Source organism: Fukomys damarensis, unplaced genomic scaffold, assembly GCF_012274545.1.
Source record: "Fukomys damarensis isolate Sample0158 unplaced genomic scaffold, DMR_v1.0_HiC HiC_scaffold_35, whole genome shotgun sequence".
In the NCBI taxonomy this organism is placed as follows: Eukaryota; Metazoa; Chordata; class Mammalia; order Rodentia; family Bathyergidae; genus Fukomys; species Fukomys damarensis.
Genome location: NW_022900947.1, coordinates 17735753 through 17757139, shown reverse-complemented (window position 1 = coordinate 17757139; position 21387 = coordinate 17735753). Strand labels below are relative to the sequence as shown.

At 34.5% G+C, this 21387-nt stretch overlaps 1 protein-coding gene across 1 annotated transcript in view; it reads left to right on the top strand.

The window, feature by feature from the left end:
* The window catches only part of Dhx15 (DEAH-box helicase 15), a 49550-nt gene extending 33887 nt beyond the window's left edge, over positions 1–15663 (top strand). The window contains exons 7-14 of the mRNA XM_010610446.3: positions 2830–2916; positions 3716–3865; positions 4238–4346; positions 4962–5153; positions 7829–7951; positions 11624–11814; positions 13811–13980; positions 15063–15663. Of these exons, the coding sequence (XP_010608748.1) occupies positions 2830–2916; positions 3716–3865; positions 4238–4346; positions 4962–5153; positions 7829–7951; positions 11624–11814; positions 13811–13980; positions 15063–15180 (1140 nt within the window). The 3' untranslated portion in view covers positions 15181–15663. The remainder of the gene's footprint in view (positions 1–2829; positions 2917–3715; positions 3866–4237; positions 4347–4961; positions 5154–7828; positions 7952–11623; positions 11815–13810; positions 13981–15062) is intronic.
* Positions 15664–21387: the final 5724 nt, after the last annotated feature.

Below are 21387 nucleotides of genomic sequence, written 5' to 3'. Positions count from 1 at the left end.
CCTCCCCTCTCCCCTCCTCCTTTCCTTTTTGAGGCAGTTTCTCCTTAATTGGCCCAGGTAGGGGTTCTCTAACTTGTGGTTCTCCTGCCTTAACCTCCTAGAGTGTTGGTAGTAAGGACAACTGCCACCTTACCCAGAAGGTTTTTCTTCTTCTTTTTCCTCTCCCCTCCTCTCCCTTCCTCTCCTCTCTTTTAACATGTAATGGAGATTATTCCTCATTAAATAACTTTGCTGGGGTCTCTTTTGATCAAGACTTGTAATTGATCTTTTACAGATTTGGTGGTATTAAGACCAGTAGTGACTCTTTGATTTATTTAGTTTTTATTCTGTCCATAAGATTGCTCGTTTTTTGCAGCTGCAATTTAAAATGCTCATTTTGGGCTTTGCTGACAGTCTCACATCAGTAATGATACAGCTTTCTAATTTGGCATAATCACTTCATAATCTATGACTTCTTAAACAGAAGATCACATTCATTTCTCCCTAAAGTTTGACAGAATTTATCATACACTCAAAAATGAACACATACATACAACAATGAAATTATTTTGTGGGAAAAATAACCAATTTGAGTACAGTAGTGTCCATCCCTTATCCGTAGTTTTGGATTCAGTTACCTGGTCAGCCATGGTCTGAAAATATTAAGTAGAAAATTCCAGAAATAACCCATAAGTTTTACATTATGTACTACTGTGTGTAGAGTGACAAAATCTTAAAATACAATCTCAGGCCCACCTGGGATATGAACTTTCCCTTTACCCAGGCCATCCATTGTGTATATTCTGTTCACCCATTAGTCACATAAGTTATCAGGCTTTCTGTGGTCAAAATCTCAGTACTTGTGTGCAGGTAACCCTATTTCTTTAATAGTGACTGAATGTACAAGAGTGGTACTGGGCATTTTTATTATATTGCTCTAATTCTATTAGTTGTTAATCTCTTACTGTACCTAATTTATATATAAATTAAACTTTAGAGTAGTCATGAATGTATAGGGAGTCTACAGCAGATAGTTGGACAGAAACTAGTTGATCATGTCAAGAAATGTTCTAACTTATTCTGTTCTAAAACAGGTAAATGTTTTTCAAAAATAACTTTAAAAATGATACAGAAAGTAATTTTCTCCACTTTTCATTTGGACTCAGGATTGTTCAGATTTCAAAAAAAAAAAAGATATATCACAAGCATGTAGCTAATTCTATGTAGTTTATAAGGGGTTTCTGTTTTATTTCCTAGAGGCCTGTGTTAGCTAGTCTAAATACTATGCAAAGAATTAAGCAAATTGAAGCTTAGCGATATTAAAACCTTTTCACTGCTTATCAACTTAGGTTTGATTTCTAGCTATGTCCGCACCCCTAAATTCATTGCCTCTTTAGGTATAAAAAGGTGACTTTCTGGAATAATATTGCACCTGTGTTTTTTTATTTAAGCCTGCCTATGACCTTATATGTCTTGGTTGCTTCATTTCTAATTACTGATTTTGTACATTATCTAAATAGGCTGAGTAATGTATTTCCAGAATATCAAATCACCTGCAGTTTCTTACGCCTTTGTCATTTGTCATTCCTTTCAGTTGACCAGTGGAAACATAAACTTAATGTTTTTTCCCCTATGAGTGATTCTGAACACTGTTATATTTCAAGATCTCCTCTAGTATTTTGAGAAATTTCCCATTAGGTAATCAGAAAATGAAAACTGTTAATACTGTATTACTGTAAGTGAAATACTTACAGTAATACAAGCCTGTGGATTTTTAAAGTACAAGACCATGCATTTTTTGTGTATGCCCATACACATGTTCTTGTACACATTGCCTTGTCTTAGCTGACCTTTTGTGGCTGGTGCTGTTCCTTCTGCCTAGTGAGATCTCACCTAACCCTACAGCCACTGTCCTAAAGGCATTTTCTCTGGAAAGCTTTCTTTGTCTTTGCTATGGAAATAAACCCCTTTTACATCTCACAGCACATCTTTGGTGTCCTTTACACTTTCTATCCATATCTGATCTTCCTTTACAAACTGTATAAAAGCTGTTAGAGCGGACTCTGATTCATCTTCTGTGTCAACTGCTTGCATACACGTGCATTGCCAACTGAGTATCGGTAATCTGTTCCTGAAAATCAGATGTTCTGGGTAAAAATATAACCAAGAATACCCATTTCCCATTGTTTTAAGAGGAAAAAAAAATTGTAGGTAGTTACAGAATTCCCAAAGAAACATTTTCATAAAACATGTCTAAAAAATAGTGCAACATGAACATGCAGAAAATAAGCCACCATGTTCTAACAGTATGTGGATGCTTTAAGTATTATTCCAACAGTAAATTGATGGTCCCTGACAGTGACTTTGTATGCAGTGACACATTATGTTATCCCTTTGAGATGGTATATTTTCCAGAGTATCTATATTTGATGCTGATCTACAGATTCTAAACTGAGTTTCTTTCTTTGTACTCTTTTGTTTAAAATGTTAACTGATTTCCTTTCTTTGTGCTCTTTTGTTTAAAATGTTTTTGATGTAAATGTGAGTTTTTCTTTTGTAATTATAGATGAAATGGTCAAAGAAGTATATGTTGTATGAAGGTTGGATATTGTGATGCTTTTCAAATAATTATTGCATTGTGATTGAGTGATAATCTAAAGTAATGTAGCTTTCTTGCAATAAGAAATTGCTTTTGTGGGCAATATTTAAATTTTGGCTCATCTCTTCAAGCATTAGCCGTTAATTCCTTTATTTGACAGTCCTTGTGTTAGTGAGTCAGTGGCTAATTGCGAATATCATGTAATTTTACTTGATTTGTAGCTTAATTTTGTATGCTGTATTTCTTAACAGGTTGTTGTATCAACTAACATTGCAGAGACATCTTTGACAATAGATGGTGTAGTGTTTGTGATTGATCCAGGATTTGCAAAACAAAAGGTACATATATTTTTGGATTCTTTTAAACTAGTATGAGCCTGACAGTATTTACTAATTCATTTAGTAGCTAAAATAACAATCATTTGCCTATTTTGCTTCATTTTTAGCTTACTATGTTATGTGAGCTCTTTGTGTTCTAGGTGTTTAATCCTAGGCCTTTTTTCCACTTGGGTTCCTTCGGTATCTGTTTCAGTGTACTGCTAGTGGGTATTTTGGTTTGTATGCTGATTGAATGAGAATGGGGCTAATTATGCAAGTATGGGATTACAGTCCCAGCAGATCAGTCCCATAGCCAGAATTAGTTTTTGCTTTGTACTGGACATGCTACTTGAATAAAGATATTATATATTTTATTTTTCAAACATCTTGTAAATAAATTGGTTACATGTTAAGGTAAGTTATGGATAGAAAATTTAAACTGCTGACATAGACTAAGTGCAATATATTTTCTTGATGTTCATTCTTAATTTGAGGAGTTGAAATTTCAGGTTTCTTTTTAGGCAAAACCTTTCACTAATCCAGATGGTAAAGGAGAAGTTATCTTAAATTCAGGGGAGTAAGATGATGTAAGCTATCTCTGTATTAGCTAGGAGCCTTTTCAGGTTACCTTAAGTCTTTTGAAACTAATGGAGTCAGAATGCCTGAAAGGAAGTTAGACCACAAGATAACAAACTCTATTGTACCTGATTTATGGTGATCATCAGTACTACTTTATCATTAGTTGTGGACTTTAGGTAACTTGTATTGGATCCAGTTTGGGGTTTAGCTGAAGATTCTTACATTATTTTCATCCCGATAGGTATACAATCCTCGAATTAGAGTTGAATCCCTTTTGGTGACAGCCATTAGTAAAGCTTCAGCTCAACAAAGGGCTGGTCGAGCTGGACGTACCAGACCTGGGAAATGCTTCAGACTTTATACAGAGAAAGCTTATAAAACAGAAATGCAGGTAAGGTTGCATTGAATATGTTCCTGTAAGAAAGTTACTGTTTCTTTGTCTTGTCTCTTAGAGCCATAAGCTCCTTAGTTTTTTCCTGAGTGAGATGTATGGTGTAATCTACCAATACAACTCCCTTTTTCCACCTGTCTCCTATTTAAGTTGAAGTGCATACCACCAGACACTTTGAATATTACAGACAGCTTGAGAAAACTGTCTTGATTTCTCTATGCTATAGTTAATATATTTTTCTCCTCCAAGACAGTGATGTAAAAGTAATGTCAAAGCAGATAGCTAAAGAGGCACAGGACAAAAGACAATCTCTGTAGGGAGAATTAAGGAATGTTTAATGTAACAAACATGTTTTTGTTTTTGTTTTGCTAGGATAACACCTATCCTGAGATTTTGCGTTCTAATTTAGGATCAGTTGTGTTGCAGTTGAAGAAACTTGGTATTGATGATTTGGTGCATTTTGATTTTATGGATCCACCAGGTATGACTTAATCAAAGTATAGTTTATCAGATCTTTTAACCAAACTGATTCTGCATCCTATTCCTTATATGTGTTAAATACATTTAACTTTTTCTTTTAGTATACATCATGTTAAAAGTAACCTCATTTATAGTTATAAATTCAATTTAATAACAGGAGAATGTATACCCTTCAAAAATGACAGTTTGAAAAGAATTCTGCATCAAGTCTTATGTAGTAGCATTAAAACTAAAACTGGTAACAATTATCTGAGCAGAAATTGCCCTCATGCCTTCAGAAGTTACCCCAGGAATTTAGGTTAATTGAGTTATCATCTGGGCATGAAAAAGTGTTGAGAATTCAATTTATTTGTTTTTTTAAATGAAAAATAGTTTGAAAAACACATAGATGAATTAATATATGTTTTAGGATGAAGACAGTTTTAACTACAAAAAAGGTTTGCATTTTTGTGTGATTCATTGTTTACTTTAACTGTATAATTTGATTTGATGACAATTTCAGTTTTGAGTTAGGTCCACTATCGAATGAAAAAAGAGATTGCTTATAATAGTTTGTACTTTGTCACATTTTTGCTTGCTGAAGGCAGCTTGTCTAATAGATTGCTTTTCCTCCTAGCTCCTGAAACTCTGATGCGAGCCCTAGAACTTTTAAATTATCTGGCTGCTTTAAATGATGATGGAGATCTGACTGAATTGGGATCCATGATGGCAGAGTTTCCTCTAGATCCACAGCTGGCTAAAATGGTTATTGCAAGCTGTGACTACAACTGTTCTAATGAGGTCCTATCTATTACTGCTATGTTGTCAGGTAATAGAGGGAAAGGAACTAAAAAGAGCCCAGCTCTTCAGAGTTTGGGTGGACTTCACTTTTGCTCTTTAATAATTAGTATGATAGTTGATTTTATAGATGGTTTGAAGGAAATCATTTTGTTTCCTAAATATCTTGTAAAGATCGTCCTAATGACCTAGTACTTAACACAAAGTAAAGTAAGTCTTTGTTTACAATACATAGGCTCTCTTGGAGTGCAAATAAAAATTACTGTAAGTTTGAGTCCAGATGTAACTGAATTTTTTGATAAGTCCATCCATGCTAACTTTGAGGTTTATTGCTAAAAGCACAAGAACTTTGTTCTGATACTTGGCACAATTCAGTGAGCCCGTGATATTTAGATTGAGCCTTTTTACATATATAAATGTGTATTACAGTGGCAGTCAAACATGAATTTTAAATTTAGTATGAAGTAAATAGAAATGTGTAATTCTAGGCTTAATATTTAATACCAATACTCTTTTACACTGGCAGAAAAAAAGGTAGTAACAAATGTATCTGGTAGCAAAACCTGATCATTTTTGAAAATTGGAATATTAGAATTAATCCACAATGAACAGTAACTTGGAAATTAGATTTTCCAAAAACAAGAAGAAACTTTGATAATAATGATTCTTATAAGCTAAAAATAGGAAACAAATTTTTGCTGGCAACATATTCTCTTCTACTAGTTTCAGTATGGGAGAGAACTGGTTTCTAATTGAAGAGTGGTATATTGCCTTGGTTATTTAATGCCACAAATAGTTTAAAATATCCTGTGCGATTAAAGGATAAATTGAAAATTATGGCTTAGTTTAGATATACGGTATATTTTAATGATGTGAATTTTTATTTAAGAAGTAGCTAAAATGTTTTCTTGCAGAGTTATGACTGATCAGACTCAGAGCAGATGGGCAGGGCAGTATTGAATCATTTTAATTAAATTGTAGTCTCATTTGCGGAGGTGGTGGTAGGTTGTTGTCTGCCTTTCTTATTTTGTTAGATTTTCTCAGTTGTACTTCTGAGGTTTTAGTTTTTAGGGAAGATGTTGGGTAAGATTTAACCTTTTACTTGCTCAGGTTTTATTCCTAGGGTCTTTTAGAAGGTACATTATATACCATTGTTTGAGTTTAGACTATTAGTGCTTTAAAGCTTATCACCACAGTAAGGTTGAAATTTTCCAACTACATATCAGTCTTGTCATAGTTATCCAAAACAGGGTTTACTGTGGTTATCTTTAGAATATCAAGAGAATAAGCATTTATCTGCATTAATTTTAAACAGGCCATTTGTTGGAAAAGGAGTAAGAAGTAAGTTGTGGAACCAAAACAGTTTATTGCATTTATAAAGCCTTGTGCCACTTAAATATTTTCTGAAGTTTTGAGGTACAAATCAGGCCTGAATGGGGCATTTATTCCACATAACTGATGGCTAGTTCACATTAACATTTCAGTTGGGAGAAGTTTCTGTACTTTATGAATTACCTTGCTTCTATTACATTAAGCAAGACTTTTAATACTGTGATCGTGTTTTGTTGTCTTTATTGGCTATTTTGGCTTCTTTAAAGGGGAAAATGTATGGGAAAGAGTAACATACTGTATTTGATCTTGTTGTGGATTATTCCCATTTTTAATCTGAACTGATTTTTTCATTGATACTTTTTAAAAGCTTTAAAAATGTGTTGAAAAACTCCCAAGCTTGTTGAATATTTTCATATTGTTTTTTACAACTATGGAATTGCTAAAGTAAATTAAGGAAAGTTGTGTTTCAAAAAATGTAGTGCACACTTTGTAACAACCTAAAATTTTTATGTAAATTGAGGCTCTAAACCTACTGTAGTTACGTATTTTGATAATCTTTGAAATAATGACTGCTTCAGACTGTCAACTTTTTAAATAATTGGATTTTGCTTTTATTTTGAGGGTTTGATTCAAGTAAGTTTTTTGTTTTTTGTGTTTTTTTTTAACTTGGGGCTTAATTTCCTAATCTTACTAAAATGCTGGAATACTAGGATGAAGATTCCAGCCTTTTTGGAATACAGTATTCTTAATTTTAAGGCGGTTTAACCTTCCACCACTACTGCTATCATCAAACCCAAGATTTCTTGATCCCTTTTATGTTTACGTATGCTTCTGCTCACCGGTGCTAATAGTGATACCCACCAGTTGGTAATAGCCACAGAATTAAAGAAGAAATCCTGATAGGAATGTGGCGGTTGACTGGTTGCAAAGCTCTTTTAGTCCTGTGATGGGCAAGTGTAGCTTCCTAATGTCATGGCCATTAGGTTGAATGGATGGTGTCTTGAAAAATTACAGTGAACTAAAAGGCTATCAATGCCATAATTCTGGTTATTGGTAGAGCTATCAGCACTGGTTTTTTAAATAAGTTCAGCTTTTAGTATTTGATGGCCTTCAGAAAAGCTGTTTTGATGCCTACTTTTAGATCTAGTTAAAGTAATCAGGTACTCTGTAGCTTTGAAACCCTCTTGTCTTACAGATGTGGTTAGGTGTTGATGTACCAAATCAAGGTAGTAAACAGTCCAAGATGCAGTTGGAGGCCATCCTGCCCTGCCCTATGCTCTGTGAACTGACCTAGCTAGGCCTTGTTCCTCTATCTGTGAATGCGTGACTCATCGATATGGGCGTTTGTGTTGGGCCCATACCAACCTTGTTTAGTCCCACAGTGTTTTGTTCGTCCCACGGAGGCCAAGAAAGCTGCAGATGAGGCCAAGATGAGATTTGCCCACATAGATGGAGATCATCTGACACTGCTGAATGTCTACCATGCTTTTAAACAAAGTAAGTGTAAATTAGATTGAGGCACTCTTTTGTTTAACTGTCACTTACAGCGCAGAAGATGTTTCTTCATCTCACGTTCATTTATTATCTGTGACAACTTTACATTAGAAACCCAGAGGTACTTTAGAAAAACTCCTGACTAGCATTTAAAATAGAAATTGCCAATCTTTTTCAAAATTGTTTATGTTTATAATCAAAGGGAAAGCGCCTATTATAAAAACTTGTAAAACATGGGGTGATAAAAATGAAAGAATTGAATGAATTTGCCACAGAAATACAAATAGTAATGTACTTATTTACATACATTTTATATTTCTTATGGATATTTTATTGTTTATACAATCATCATTAACATCCTTACCAATAAATAGCTTTCTGTATAAAAGTAAAGTCATAAAATTAGTAGCAGTTTTGAATGATAATTCTCAGACTGTGGTTGGTTTGTAAATATGACGGGGAAGGTTTAGCTCTACTGTTTAAGAAATGCTTTGTCACTGAAAGATAAGTTTTGTCAGCTATAAAATTAGTAAAGGTAAAGGAAAAATTATTCCTCAGCTCTGTGGGAATGGGTTTAGTGGAAGAGTCATAAAACGAAAATAGAATATGAGTTAATTTGGTCTGTATGAAAGGCACATTTTATGTTATTAGTAGCCTTTAAAACTTCATATCCTTTTATACAGAAAAAAATCTAGGAAATTGCTTTTCAGTCTTCTGTGGATGTGTGCTGAAAGATTTTCATCTCAGAATTATTTATCATAGTTAAAAATTGATAATTACTGGACCAGGGATTTAGCTCAGTGGTTCTACTCCCTGTTTTCCAAACGTAAAGATCTGAGTTCGATCCCCACACCCCCAAAAAAATTTTTTTATACTGACCTATATGCTCAGAAATAGAAATATGGTTCTATATTATTTGCTGTAGACACATGATAAACTGTAATTCAAGCTTTAAGTCTTGTTACCAATATTTAACAATCTGAATAATAAGTTATTTCTAGCTGCTTTATTTGGAATATAGTGTTTACAAAAATTTAAGTGATAAGAAAACTTATAAGGGTAAAAAAGATACAAAAACATTCATCAGCATCTGAAAGCCTTGCTTAAATGAATGATACATAATCAAAGATTGATAGCCAGGTCTTCATCAACACCTAACACCAAAAATGTGAGATTATGAGTTCTGTAAGTTTATTGTTTGTGCGAAGGAGAAATTTTTTTCCTATTTTGTAAAGCTGACATGCAAATTTTGCAGTTCTTATTCTTCTTTTGGGGGGTGGGCTGAGGGTCAAGCCATAGTTTTACTTTTACCTTTGACCATTGATTTTATTCCTGGTGTCCGAATATTGGTGATACATAACATTAAAGACCCCCTTGGTCATTTACAGAAATCCTTTATTCCTCTTGTATGCCAAGCATCGTACTGGTTGACCAAGAGATATTATCTCTTGTCAGACTCTAGAAACTTACTCTTAAGATCAGGAGAGGCCTTGAGAAAGAATGGGTTTGTGTCCATTTTTTTTCCCTCCCAGAATCTCCTTTGGTATTATTTTGATGCTACTTTAAGTGATTATTGAAAGATTTTTGAAGAGGCAACATGGCTTTTTACCCTCTTATCATTCTAGTTATCTTAAAGATTTCTTTTAAAATTAAGAAATTATTTGTATTTCAGCTTTTGAAAACTAAAAACAAATCTAGTCAGATTTCATAATTGTGTTTTGAAAATGAAATTTAGGATTTTTTTATTTTTTTTATTTTTTGTTCTGGGAATCAAACTCGGGTCCTTGTGTTTGCCAGGCAGACGGCAAAACCACTGAACTAAATCCCAGTCCCAACTGATGATATTTTGAAGCTGTTTCTATTTTAAATATAGAAATAACCAAAGCAGTATCTTAAGTTAGAAGAATTTAATATATAAAATGGTGAATTACACATAATGCTTTTTTTCTGCATATTTGGCTTTTTGAAGCATCTTGTGCTTCTACAAATACTTTTCACAAATATATATCTACAAGTACCTTTCTCTTATCTCTTGTAAGACCAGCAGAGTGTATGAAATTGGAACAATAGGATCCATATACTCTAGTGCTTGTGTTTAACGATAATTCTTAGTGTTTGAATTCTAAAACTTGAGATACTCAACAATACTACATTCCAATCGGAGTTGCAGATAAGCCATTAGTTTATTCATTGGTGCCTCAGTTCACAAACTTGATTCTTTTCGCTTTACAAATGAGTTGCAAACGTATTCATACAACGTACATATATGTATATATACTGTATATGTGTATATGTAATATATGTACATAACTAATATCTTGTAGTGTACATTCACACTGTCCAACTTAGGATGGCTTGATGGCAATGATTTTTGCATTTTACCATCATAAGAAAGTGATACACATTCAGTGTCAGTAAGCAATTAGGTTGCAGCCAGTTTGATACAGAACATCATCATAAGTAAAAATAACATTAAAATATAACTTCCTGTGGATATATTTCATTTCTCATTCTAAATGTTTTAATTTACATATAAACTCGTTAATAAAATTTTTTAAATTGAAATATATTTCCTATCCCCACTTGTAATTTCTGAATGGGAATGCATTTTCTAATGGGTACAAATCTGTCATTTATCTGGAAGTCTGTTAACACAAAGTTGTACATTATTGATTGTTAGAACCCAGGAGAAAAAAGTACATACATATCTCAGGTAAGTGTATATCAGAGTATTTGGAGAAACATAAACACGGTTCTGATTTTAATACTTTACCCTTCCCATTTCACAGTAAACCTCTTAAGTTTTATTTATCAAACCATCTGTGATGTAAATGATGCACTTTTTCACCATGACTTGTGTTTGGGACATAAAGATGTCACTGTAAAATTTTTGTCACCACACTACAATTTGAGCTCTTTATAAGAGTAATACTGAGTTCGTTAGAAGCTTACCAGGGACCAGATCCATCAATACTTTTGATAATGTATGTACTAAATTACTTGGCGTGCTTAGACAGGCCTTGTTTAGTGAAAATGTTACAGGGGTTCTAGACATCTTCATAAACTTCATTTCTATTTCATACTTACTTAGCTTATAAATTGCTGAGAGGCTTGTGTCACAATCACATTTCAGCCTTTTATGCTATAGCTCAGGCATCATTAAAGAATGGTACACGAGTCTTTCAAAGCTTTGTTTTATAGCTTTTATGTTGTATTTGCTTATCTTAAATCTAAGGCTGTGTCTTTCATTGAAAATGAGCAAGACATGGCATTTTACCAAATTCTCTAACCTACTCATGTGAGTTGTTAACTGAGTGAATAAGTCAACTTATTAAGAACATTTATTCAGAAATCATTGTCCTGGCATCCAGTAGTCCAATACTTTAGTCTTGTTTCTAATTTTGGACCTCAGCATATTTTTAGGAAAAATGATAATGTTCATTTTTAAAAATCAATGTGGGTAAATCTCAAATCTTCAGAATTATTTAGCTTTACTCTGTAAGAATTTTGCTTTTTTGGGGAGGGGTTTATCGGGGATTGAACTCGGGTCCTTGCGCTTGCAGGCAGGCCACCAAACCACGGAGCTAAATCCCCAGCCCGAATTTTGCTTTTTAATTAGAAAATATTGCTGTGTGGATGATTCATGGTTCTTTTTTCTTCCCTCCAACTTTTTAGATCATGAATCGGTTCAGTGGTGTTATGACAACTTCATTAACTACAGGTCCCTGATGTCTGCAGACAATGTACGCCAGCAGCTATCTAGAATTATGGACAGATTTAATTTGCCTCGTCGAAGTACTGACTTTACAAGCAGGGACTATTATATTAATATAAGAAAAGCTTTGGTTACTGGGTATTTTATGCAGGTACGTATATGATACAGGAATATATAAGTTTGCATGAAACAATTTCTGGTACATGTGATATTTCTATTAAAATTTGAATCCAGGGCCGAGGATTTAGCTCAGCCGTTCGGTGGCCTGCCTTGCAAGCGCAAGGACCTGAGTTCAATCCCCAGTACCAAAAAAATAAAAAACAAATAAAATTTGAATCCAGGGCCGAGGATTTAGCTCAGCCGTTCGGTGGCCTGCCTTGCAAGCGCAAGGACCTGAGTTCAATCCCCAGTACCAAAAAAATAAAAAACAAATAAAATTTGAATCCAATTAAAAATGGATTTAAGAGCATGTATAAAATGTGATCTTAAAGTTGTTAAATCTAGTTTCTTTGAATGAGTTAATATACTCAGAATGACTTCATTGCTAGAGCCTTTATTGGATACTTTGGCAATTGTCGGGTAGACACAGTAATTAAAACCCTTGGTTTTTGATAAGTTTATTGATTTCCCCAAATCTTGATCTTAATTGGATGTACTGTCTTAACAGAGTACTAAAGGAAGCAATATTCCAGGTGGATCCAGAAAAACACAGGTCACTTTTATCTAGAAGCTGAGTACCCTAAGTTTATTCACACAAGTAGATTTCATTTCCAGTTCTGAACAGTGATGATTGGTATTTACAACTAAGATTCTTGGGCAATGCAAAAGCCCAAAATTTTTTTGAGATAAGTAATGAAGATTAAAAATAATTTAGTTTAATTGTGCTATATTAGAGGCTATCAGAACTGGAATATAAAGTGTTAAATATTGTCATTTATTTTAAAGCAGAAAATTACATTTGAAAAAATGAAGAAAATCTTCTGGTAGTAAATTTTTAAAAATACAATCCATTACTTAAGTTGGGATTGATTTGTAATTGTCTCCTGTATCTCCTGTTTGTTTATTCTTTTCTTTCTGTCTGAGTATGGCTGTCTGCTAAGCAAAATGTGGCCAACCCGGAGGCCATTTTGTATATTACTTAGTACATAAAATGTGAATCTAAACACACATCAGTTTCAGAGTGAGAAATCAGAGCAGACCATGAGATACCTGTTTTCACCAAAATATCAGTAAGGATTTTTTGTACCATCTGATCTTTTGCTTTATTAATAAGTTGGTGAGTAATATAGTTAGTTGAGTGTGCTATTTTTCTCCAGGCTTTAAAAATGTTTAATTTTACAGTGTTCTTAAATTTGCTTTTAACATTTAAAAAAAAGACTGACAATTTTTTTAAAACTGCATGCAATATAGTTCTGATACCTAGTAGGTTCTTCCATTTCTTGAATGAACTTGAGTTCATTTTCCATTATTCACATAAACATCCATTATGCACAGAGTTCTATAATTGGAAAGGGCAGACTTCTGATTCTGTGTTTGCTAATTAAATATTAAGTGTCAGAAGTTAAGGCGTTTGGTTATGAAAAGAAATACAGGAGAGAATTACATGTGACTGCTTTTTCACTATTCTTGTTTTCTTTTTTCTTTTTTGGGGGGGTTACCTCTCTCATCTCCCTCATTTTTGCACTTAAATTTTTACGTTAGACATGAATCTGGTATTTATTCATCTGCTCTTCCATAGTTAGCCTGATGTGCTAAAGAGCCTATTCTAGTCTGAGACCGGAAGGACTAAATGGTAAATACTAGGTTCTGAATCCATTAAGTCCCTATCACAACTTTTCAACTTTGCCTCCTCAGGTAGTCTGACAGCTGCTATAAACAAATAGGCCCATGTTCTGAGAACTGAGGACCATTGAAATTTGAATTTTATTTGATTTTCATGCTTCACAAAATGTTTTTGTTTTCCCCCTGTAGGTATTTAAAGATGTATAAAACATTCTTGGCTGAAAGGCTTTAGAAATATAGTATATAGGTCCTGATTTTAGCAATGATAAATAGGAGTAAAATATAACAAAAAGCAAAACTTTCAAGTCTGCTGCTGTTATTCTGTAACTAGGACATCACATACATTGTGTTTACTGTGTTTTCAGGTAGCACACTTAGAACGGACAGGGCATTACTTAACTGTGAAAGATAACCAAGTGGTTCAGTTGCACCCCTCTACTGTTCTTGACCACAAGCCTGAATGGGTGCTTTATAATGAGTTTGTTTTAACGACAAAGAATTACATCCGGACATGTACAGATATCAAGCCAGAATGGTAAGCATACTTTTTGTTTTAATAGTTCTTAATATTGTTTTGCTCAAAATAGACTCTTGCAGGTCATGACCTCTTCCCTCAATGGTGAGCTTATTAGTTTTCTCTTGAGCTGCGGATATATATTGGTGTGTGTAGGCATAGGGAGTTGACCTGATGATAGTTATCTTTTAGTCTTTCCTTTGGGTAAAAGATAGGAATGTAGGTATGGTCAGGATTTGGACTTACATAGCATCAAGAGTTTCTGTGCAGCCGTGCTCTTGCTGCTGTGCTTAACTGAAGTCCATATAGTTCTCTGGTTTCAAAAATGAGTCTTGTGTTTTGGTTGTCCTATTATAGTTAACTATTACTTATTGGTGTGCAAGCATTAAAAATTACTTTTTGTATCTTAATGTACTGGCATTTTAAAAACTAGTTAGAACAGTCTAAAACACAGTAACTCCCTTCCCCTTGGTGTTCTGTGTCATTTTTATTGATTGCCAGAATCCCATTCTATAAGGTAATGATGGGAAATGCCAGCCAAGAATGGTGGGACTGAAATAACTTATTTTGTGGGGGGGTCACTTGCTTAACGTTGTACAGGTTTTTTTCTGATACCAATTTGACACTTAAATTTTGTAGAGCATTACCATTTTATCTTGAATTGTTAAAATTACATATCTAACTTCAGAAATTGTTTTGGTTGTATATTCTGAGGTATAGAGTTATATTTACTGTTACTTAGAATGGGATCCCATTGTGTTTATTAATAGGACCAGTATTATTAGTATAACCTTGGAGGGGCAAGTCAACGTAGTGTGTGAGAAGAAATCAGTGCTCTTGTATGGTCTTACTATAGTCTTGAGTTAATATACAGAAAATGCTTTTTAAAGAATGGGAGGTTCTTGTCAGGTTTGTTATAAATTCAACAGAAAAATTTTTATATTATGACACTAAAGCAATTCTGATGGTGCTATTTGTAAAAATTTATGTTTGTATCAAATGTGGATTTGTAGATTTGTCGGTATATTAATGCCTAGCATATTAGCAACTATAGTACTTAAGTTAAATGTTAACTTGGTAACTTTCCCCCTCCTTCTGGACAGGTTGGTGAAAATTGCCCCTCAATATTATGACATGAGCAATTTCCCACAGTGTGAAGCAAAGAGACAGTTGGACCGCATTATTGCCAAACTTCAATCCAAGGAATATTCACAGTACTGAATTCATTGCTTAGAACTGAAGTTATTCAGAGGACAGCTTTAAAAGATGAATGAACTCAAAAGTTCAAGTTGTGCTCTTCATGTTGGTTCAATAATGGCCTTTATTTGAAAGCTTTTTAATTTTTCTTTACAGTAAATATTCCATTCTGATTTCATAAATTAAACATTTATGCCTCCCTTTTGTGTTGACACTGTAGCTCATACTGGAAAAGTCGATCAATGTTTTGCAGTTTATTGAAAGTAGTTCTATATATAACAATGTTATAAGCATTTCTTTAGAAATGGTTGAAAATGCTTCTAAAATGTGATTATCGACCATGGTATGCATGATCGTTGTAATTGTTGACATTCCTTTTAGAAGTTGTGAAATGTTGCAACTTGTGCTTATGTAGACACAATCTTCTGTCTCAGTACAGAGGCACTGACTTCAATAAAGTCTATTTATACTAATTTTGGCCAAAGCCCTTTGGTATCTTTATTCTAGTCTCTTATAAGTATAGTTGCTTTTCTTCCCAAGTGTGGGGCTTTTTCTTTTTTAATTGTAATTATACCATTATATATTTAGCATCTTTTTACAAGAGTGCTTTTTAGATAAAATAGTCGTTAAAGCAATATTTTAAAGATTATAGTGTACTACTTTGTTAGTTTAATCAGTATGTGATCTAACAGGATGAAGTGTATCTTTTGAAATTGGATCCCAGAGGACAAAATAATGAAAGAATAGTTTCTCCCTTTCTTTAAGTTTCTTTCATGAGGCTAATTTTGTCTCTACCACATTTTGGATAGGTGTTTTATTATTCTGAGGTAAATATTTTTAAGTATTCTGGCCTCTGAAACATGTCAATTTGTATAAAAAAAATGATATTGTATTGTAGATCTCAATTTTACTAAATTCTCATTGTTAGAAGTTCTATGCAATATACAAAGCAAACTGTAGTTTGTTAAAATGAGAATTCAACCTCCAGTTTCCTCTAGCTGAGAGTAGACACGTTAACCATTTTGGAACTAAAAATGAAATGTTTGATGTGGCCCATCATAGATTCTGTAATAAATCAATTGTTTTTACTTGAAGACTAAATACTGTACTCGTTAATGTCTGGACTCCTCCCCCTTGAAGTTTTTTTTTTTTTTTTTTTTAAGTGTTACAGGAAATTTGTATCTTTCTGTGTGTCATTTGGACTTAAATGTAACTAGAAAACTTTTATTATGTAACATGGGAATTAGTTGGGCAAATTAACTATTTCAGGCTGTTTTTTTTTTTTAATGTGTAGATAACTACTAAAATGAAACCTACCTAGTGTCTTCGAAGTATTAGTGTATTTATGTAGGTGCCTGATTTTGATCCTATAGAATAATTTACAAGTTGGGATAATATTTCATGTTACATTTAAATGGTGGTTCATAAATTTCCAGGAATTAGGAGTGCTCTTTCCATTGTTTAGGTGAAAAATCTTTACTGGAAACAGCTGCATGGAAAAAAAGAAAAGAAAAAAAAAAAAGCAACCAGCAAGCCGTGCTGATATTCCCTGTTTCAGTGTCCACCCATAGCCTCCAGTTTTGCAGGGCTAGCCATAGATGAACAAACCTGGCAGTGTCTTACACCCGGCATATCACAGCTTTTAAATTTTTTCATCTCCAACTTCTCTCTTAGCGATTTGGCAGCTGAACACCAAAGATGCTCATGTTTTCCCTGTTCACACAGGGTTATGAGTATCAAGTCATCTCATTGTGGATTAGAAGAAGAAAATTAAGTTTTAAAATAACTCCTGACACTAATAATTTGGGAAAATCTTTTTGAGGATTATCTGAAGGAGCCTCCTTCCTTAGCTCTCAGCTTGGAAGGCCTGAGCTCTGCTAGTGGGGCTGCTGGAGATCAAACCCAGGGTCTCACACATACTGGGCAGTAGGTAAGTGCTGTACCAACTGAGCTTCAGGCCTGAGTGTTTCTTGTGAGTATGGTGTAAGGAAAAGTTAGCAGTTTGAAGAACTGTTGACCTTGTAGAAGTAAATTAACACAACGTAGGAGAAATACAACTAGATAAAACATACCTTATACCAGTTGTGATGAACCTGTGGCATGCCTGCCGCAGCAAGCTATTATCGTTGACAGTGCTGAGAGGTTCACCATCATTGCTCATACTTATTTAACCAAAATTTATAAAAACAAAACAACTTTGTATGTAGCGTATGGCTCAGTTCTAGAATTTTAGCTTTGTAAGGTACCCACAAACATTTGGGAATAATTTTAATGGCCATTTTCCTCTAAGATTCTTTAAGGAAAGCAATTCATTACCTTTGAAGTTGGCTTATTAGTTCTAGAAATGCTGAAGTAAAAATACTTCTTGTGAATAGCTTGGTTGCGATTTTTTTCTTCTGGAGCCCAGATCAAAAGGCTGTTGGCCATTTAGCTACTTCTAGAATTAACTAATCTTTTCTTATTCTCATTTAGGCTAAGTACCCTGTTTGCCTTTCCCCTTCTCCTTTCTCTAATATTGTTCTGGATATCCTGAGCATTGAGGGTTAATCCTTGCCGGGTGTTCTCTGGATTGCAGTTCATATTGTGTAAGCCAGAGGACTGGAGTGGAACTTGTGTTTCTCTGAGGACCAGGTCTGCCCCTGCTTCTGATAATGTGACGTAAGATTACATTAACCTTTCAAGCAGCCACAGCACACTTTGGGCTCCTACTAATTTTACTATAAATTTAAGGCACCTAAATGACATGCATGTTTTAATCTTTCTAGTTCAGAGCTGAGAAGATAACTTCACAGACTATTTTGGGGACTTAATTCTGTTCATATCCCAGCAATGACTGGAATTTGGAAACTTTCAGTTTGTTTACTGTAAATTCCCTACCTTGGACTCATCATTCTTTATTTCTAGGGTATTGGCGCTCAACCTAACAAAAGCAATACTTTCTGGCTAACAAGCAATACTTACTGGTCACCTCTTACTAGTTGCATTACCAAAATACCCAACCAAATGTATGTGAGTCATACATTTGGCAAGTTTCTTAGAACTTTTTTTTTCATTTGCTACAGGGATTTCTTAATTGTTTTAACAGCTACTACTTTTTAAGAGTATTTGTAATTGATAGACACTTGTATATTGAATGTGAATGAGAACTCAAGTTTATAAACATGGGAAATTCACATTTGTGTAATGAGATAATATTTTAAAAAACATTTCCCCTAGTGGCAATTTTATTTTACTTGGTGTAATCCTTTGTAGAATTTGTAATTTGATGAGTGGTTTGACTGTTCATTTTGTGAAGAGCTCTTAAATGCATTGTGTGGGGAGTTGGGGCCATCCGAAATTATCTAGGTGGAATTGTAAAATACAAAGAACTGTAATATACTGTATAGCAAAGCGAGGTGAATGTGGTTTCAAAAACGATGCAAAGCTGTGGGTAGTTAGAAATGAAAGGTTGGTTAAGATTAGATAAGTCTTGAAAATCACATTCTTACATTCTTACTGCCAGCAAAATGCTAAGTAGCTAAATAAGTTAAAGTGGTCCATTGTGAGTATTGCTGGGGTCACATTTTGTCCCTGGCTCTAGTCAGGTGCTAAGTTAGTGTAGTATGTTTGGTTATTTTCAAACAAAGCTAGAAATTCAAATTTATTCATAAGATCTCCCTACTTGAAGTTTTAGATATAGCTGGATTCTGGGCTTCCATTTGAAACTTTTGGATAAAAGTAATCGGAAATTTTGTGGAAATGCTAGTGTTGTGTTTAGGCATCGAGCAGTTTATTAGGATTTCAGTGAGCTCTTAAGGATTTCTTTAGTGATTAAGAGCATATTCTGCCAAGATTTATGAGGTAGGGCTTTTTCTTTTTTTAAGTTTTGTTGTACTTAATGTTTGAACCTAAGGCCTTCATGCTAAGCTACATCGCCCCCCCCCTCTAAATTTTGAGACAGGATCTTGCTAAGCAGTCCAGGCTGAACTTGATCTACCTGTGTAGCCCAGGCTGGCCTCATTCTTGTAGAGATCCTCCTATCTCAGCCTCCTGAGCACTAAGATTCCAGGTGTGGGCCACTACATCTGACCCCAGCTCTTTTATTTTTTTGTTTTGGTATAGGTCTTAACGGAGTTGCCCGGACAACTAGTGCTTGAACTAGTGATCCTCCTGACTCAGCCTCCAAAACTACTGAGATTATAGGTGTGTGCCACCATGCCTAGATGTGAAGTATGATTTATATATAAGGTGTATAGTTTGATAAAGTTTGACAGATAACATACATTTGTATAATCCGTTAATGCAAATTAGTCCAGAAAATTCCCCATCCCCTTGTAGATAATATCTCCCCCTTTACATCACTTGGCAGCCATTGAACTTGCTAATATTTTAGCTTAGCCTTTTCTAGAAGTTCATAAATGGAATTGCACTGTGTTGTGTGTGTGGCTTCTTTGTTTTGCATGATGCTTTTTAAGAGTCACGTTGCATATATCAGTACATTCTTATTGGTGAGTAGTATTTCATGTAATCATACTGTATTTTTGCATTTACCAGATGTTAGAAGTAGACTTTTTAACTTTTGACCATTACTAATTAAGCTGTCTCTGCATACAAGTTTTATGTGGACATGTTTTTATTTCTCTTGGGTAAATAACTGAATAAAAAATTTGCTGGATTATGTGCTAAATGCATGTTTAACTTACACAAACTTTATACAAAGTGCTCTTCCATCAGCAGTATTGTGTTTCGGCAGCACTGCATCCTAGCCAGCATTTCATAATAATTGCTTTCAGGTTCTAGCCTTTTTAGTAGGTGTGCAGTTGTGCCACACTGTGGTCTGTTTTCATTTCACTTATGACTTAAAGCTGTTTTGAATGTCTTTTCCTTTGCCAATTTGTCATTGATGTCTTGACTTAAATAACTGATCATATAAATGTTTTTGCCCTTTTGATTTATTTATTGAGTTCAGCTCTTTAGGTAGTCTGATCTATTCTGTATTTTGGATCCAAGTTCATATGAGATCTGGCAAATGTTTTTCCAAGTTTTTGCCTTGTCTTCCCATTTTCTCATGAGTCTTTTTGAAGAGTAGAACTTCTAAAAAATACTGAAGTCAATTTATATGACTTATTTGTGTCTTAAGTGGTTTATACCTTTTGTGTTAGGGCCACTTTGGGTGGTGTGGTGATAGGGCAGCTAAGTGACCAGTTGGGCCAGTTCATGATCTGTGTAAAGTAAGAGTAGATGAGGCTACAACTTTAGGTTGGGATTGAGTTGTAGAAAACCTTGAAGTTTAGATGAACAGTGGGTGCAAGTCAGTATAGAAGATAAACTGCAGAAAAGGGAGTGGGGCATTGAAGCCACTACAAAAACTCCGAGGATGAATTTGAGCCAGAACAGGAACAGCTGAGTGGAGAGACGAGATGAACTAGCAGAATGAAGCAAGAGAGTCATCACAGATAGCTGATTGCTGTAGGAATTGTGCATCTAGGCTGCATCTTAGCATTACTGGAATTCTAGTTTCCACTCCAAGAGAAAAATGGTGTAGATTTCAAATTCATCTAATGTTTCGGGTGGGAAATGAGTAGAGGTGAGCCCACAAAGGAAAATAGTTTAGAGTGAGTTTCATGCTGCAGAGAGTGAAAGTTGTGAATCCAGAGGCCCGTTAGACCTTGTAGTTTGATCTTTCACCAGCTTTTGGAGGTCTAGGGTAGAGGCCACGTGCCAGATGCATTTGAAACTTCCTGGGATATTTCAAGTAAAATAATCAGTTTTTTAAAGTGGAGACAAATAGTTTTCACAATACACACGTTTAGCATTAGCATGTCTATATAAAATTCAGCCTTATGTTGGAGTTGTGGCCACTCTTTAGGTGGGCGTGTGTTTTTCAGCTTGCCAGTACCCTTTACATTCTGGAAGTAACAAGACTGTTTCTTGGGGGTGCCAGGATCAGATCACTTTGTATGTTTACTCAGTGTCCTTGGCAGAAATTTATAGCCGGAAACTGAAAACAGAAGGCAAAGACTACTCCAGGCTAACGATGGCAGGCACGGGAAGAGTGGCACAGTTTGCATGTGTGCCCATAAATTCATCCAGAATCAGTGGGTTTTCCTCATATCTGATGCACCTGTGATCATTGGTTTGCAGTGTTGATGAACATACTGTATACTCATTAATTAGTATGTGTGCTATCTTTGGTAAGAGATCTTTATTTCAGTTTGTAAGTTTTCTGTTTTTGTAGCAAAAACTGTTGAG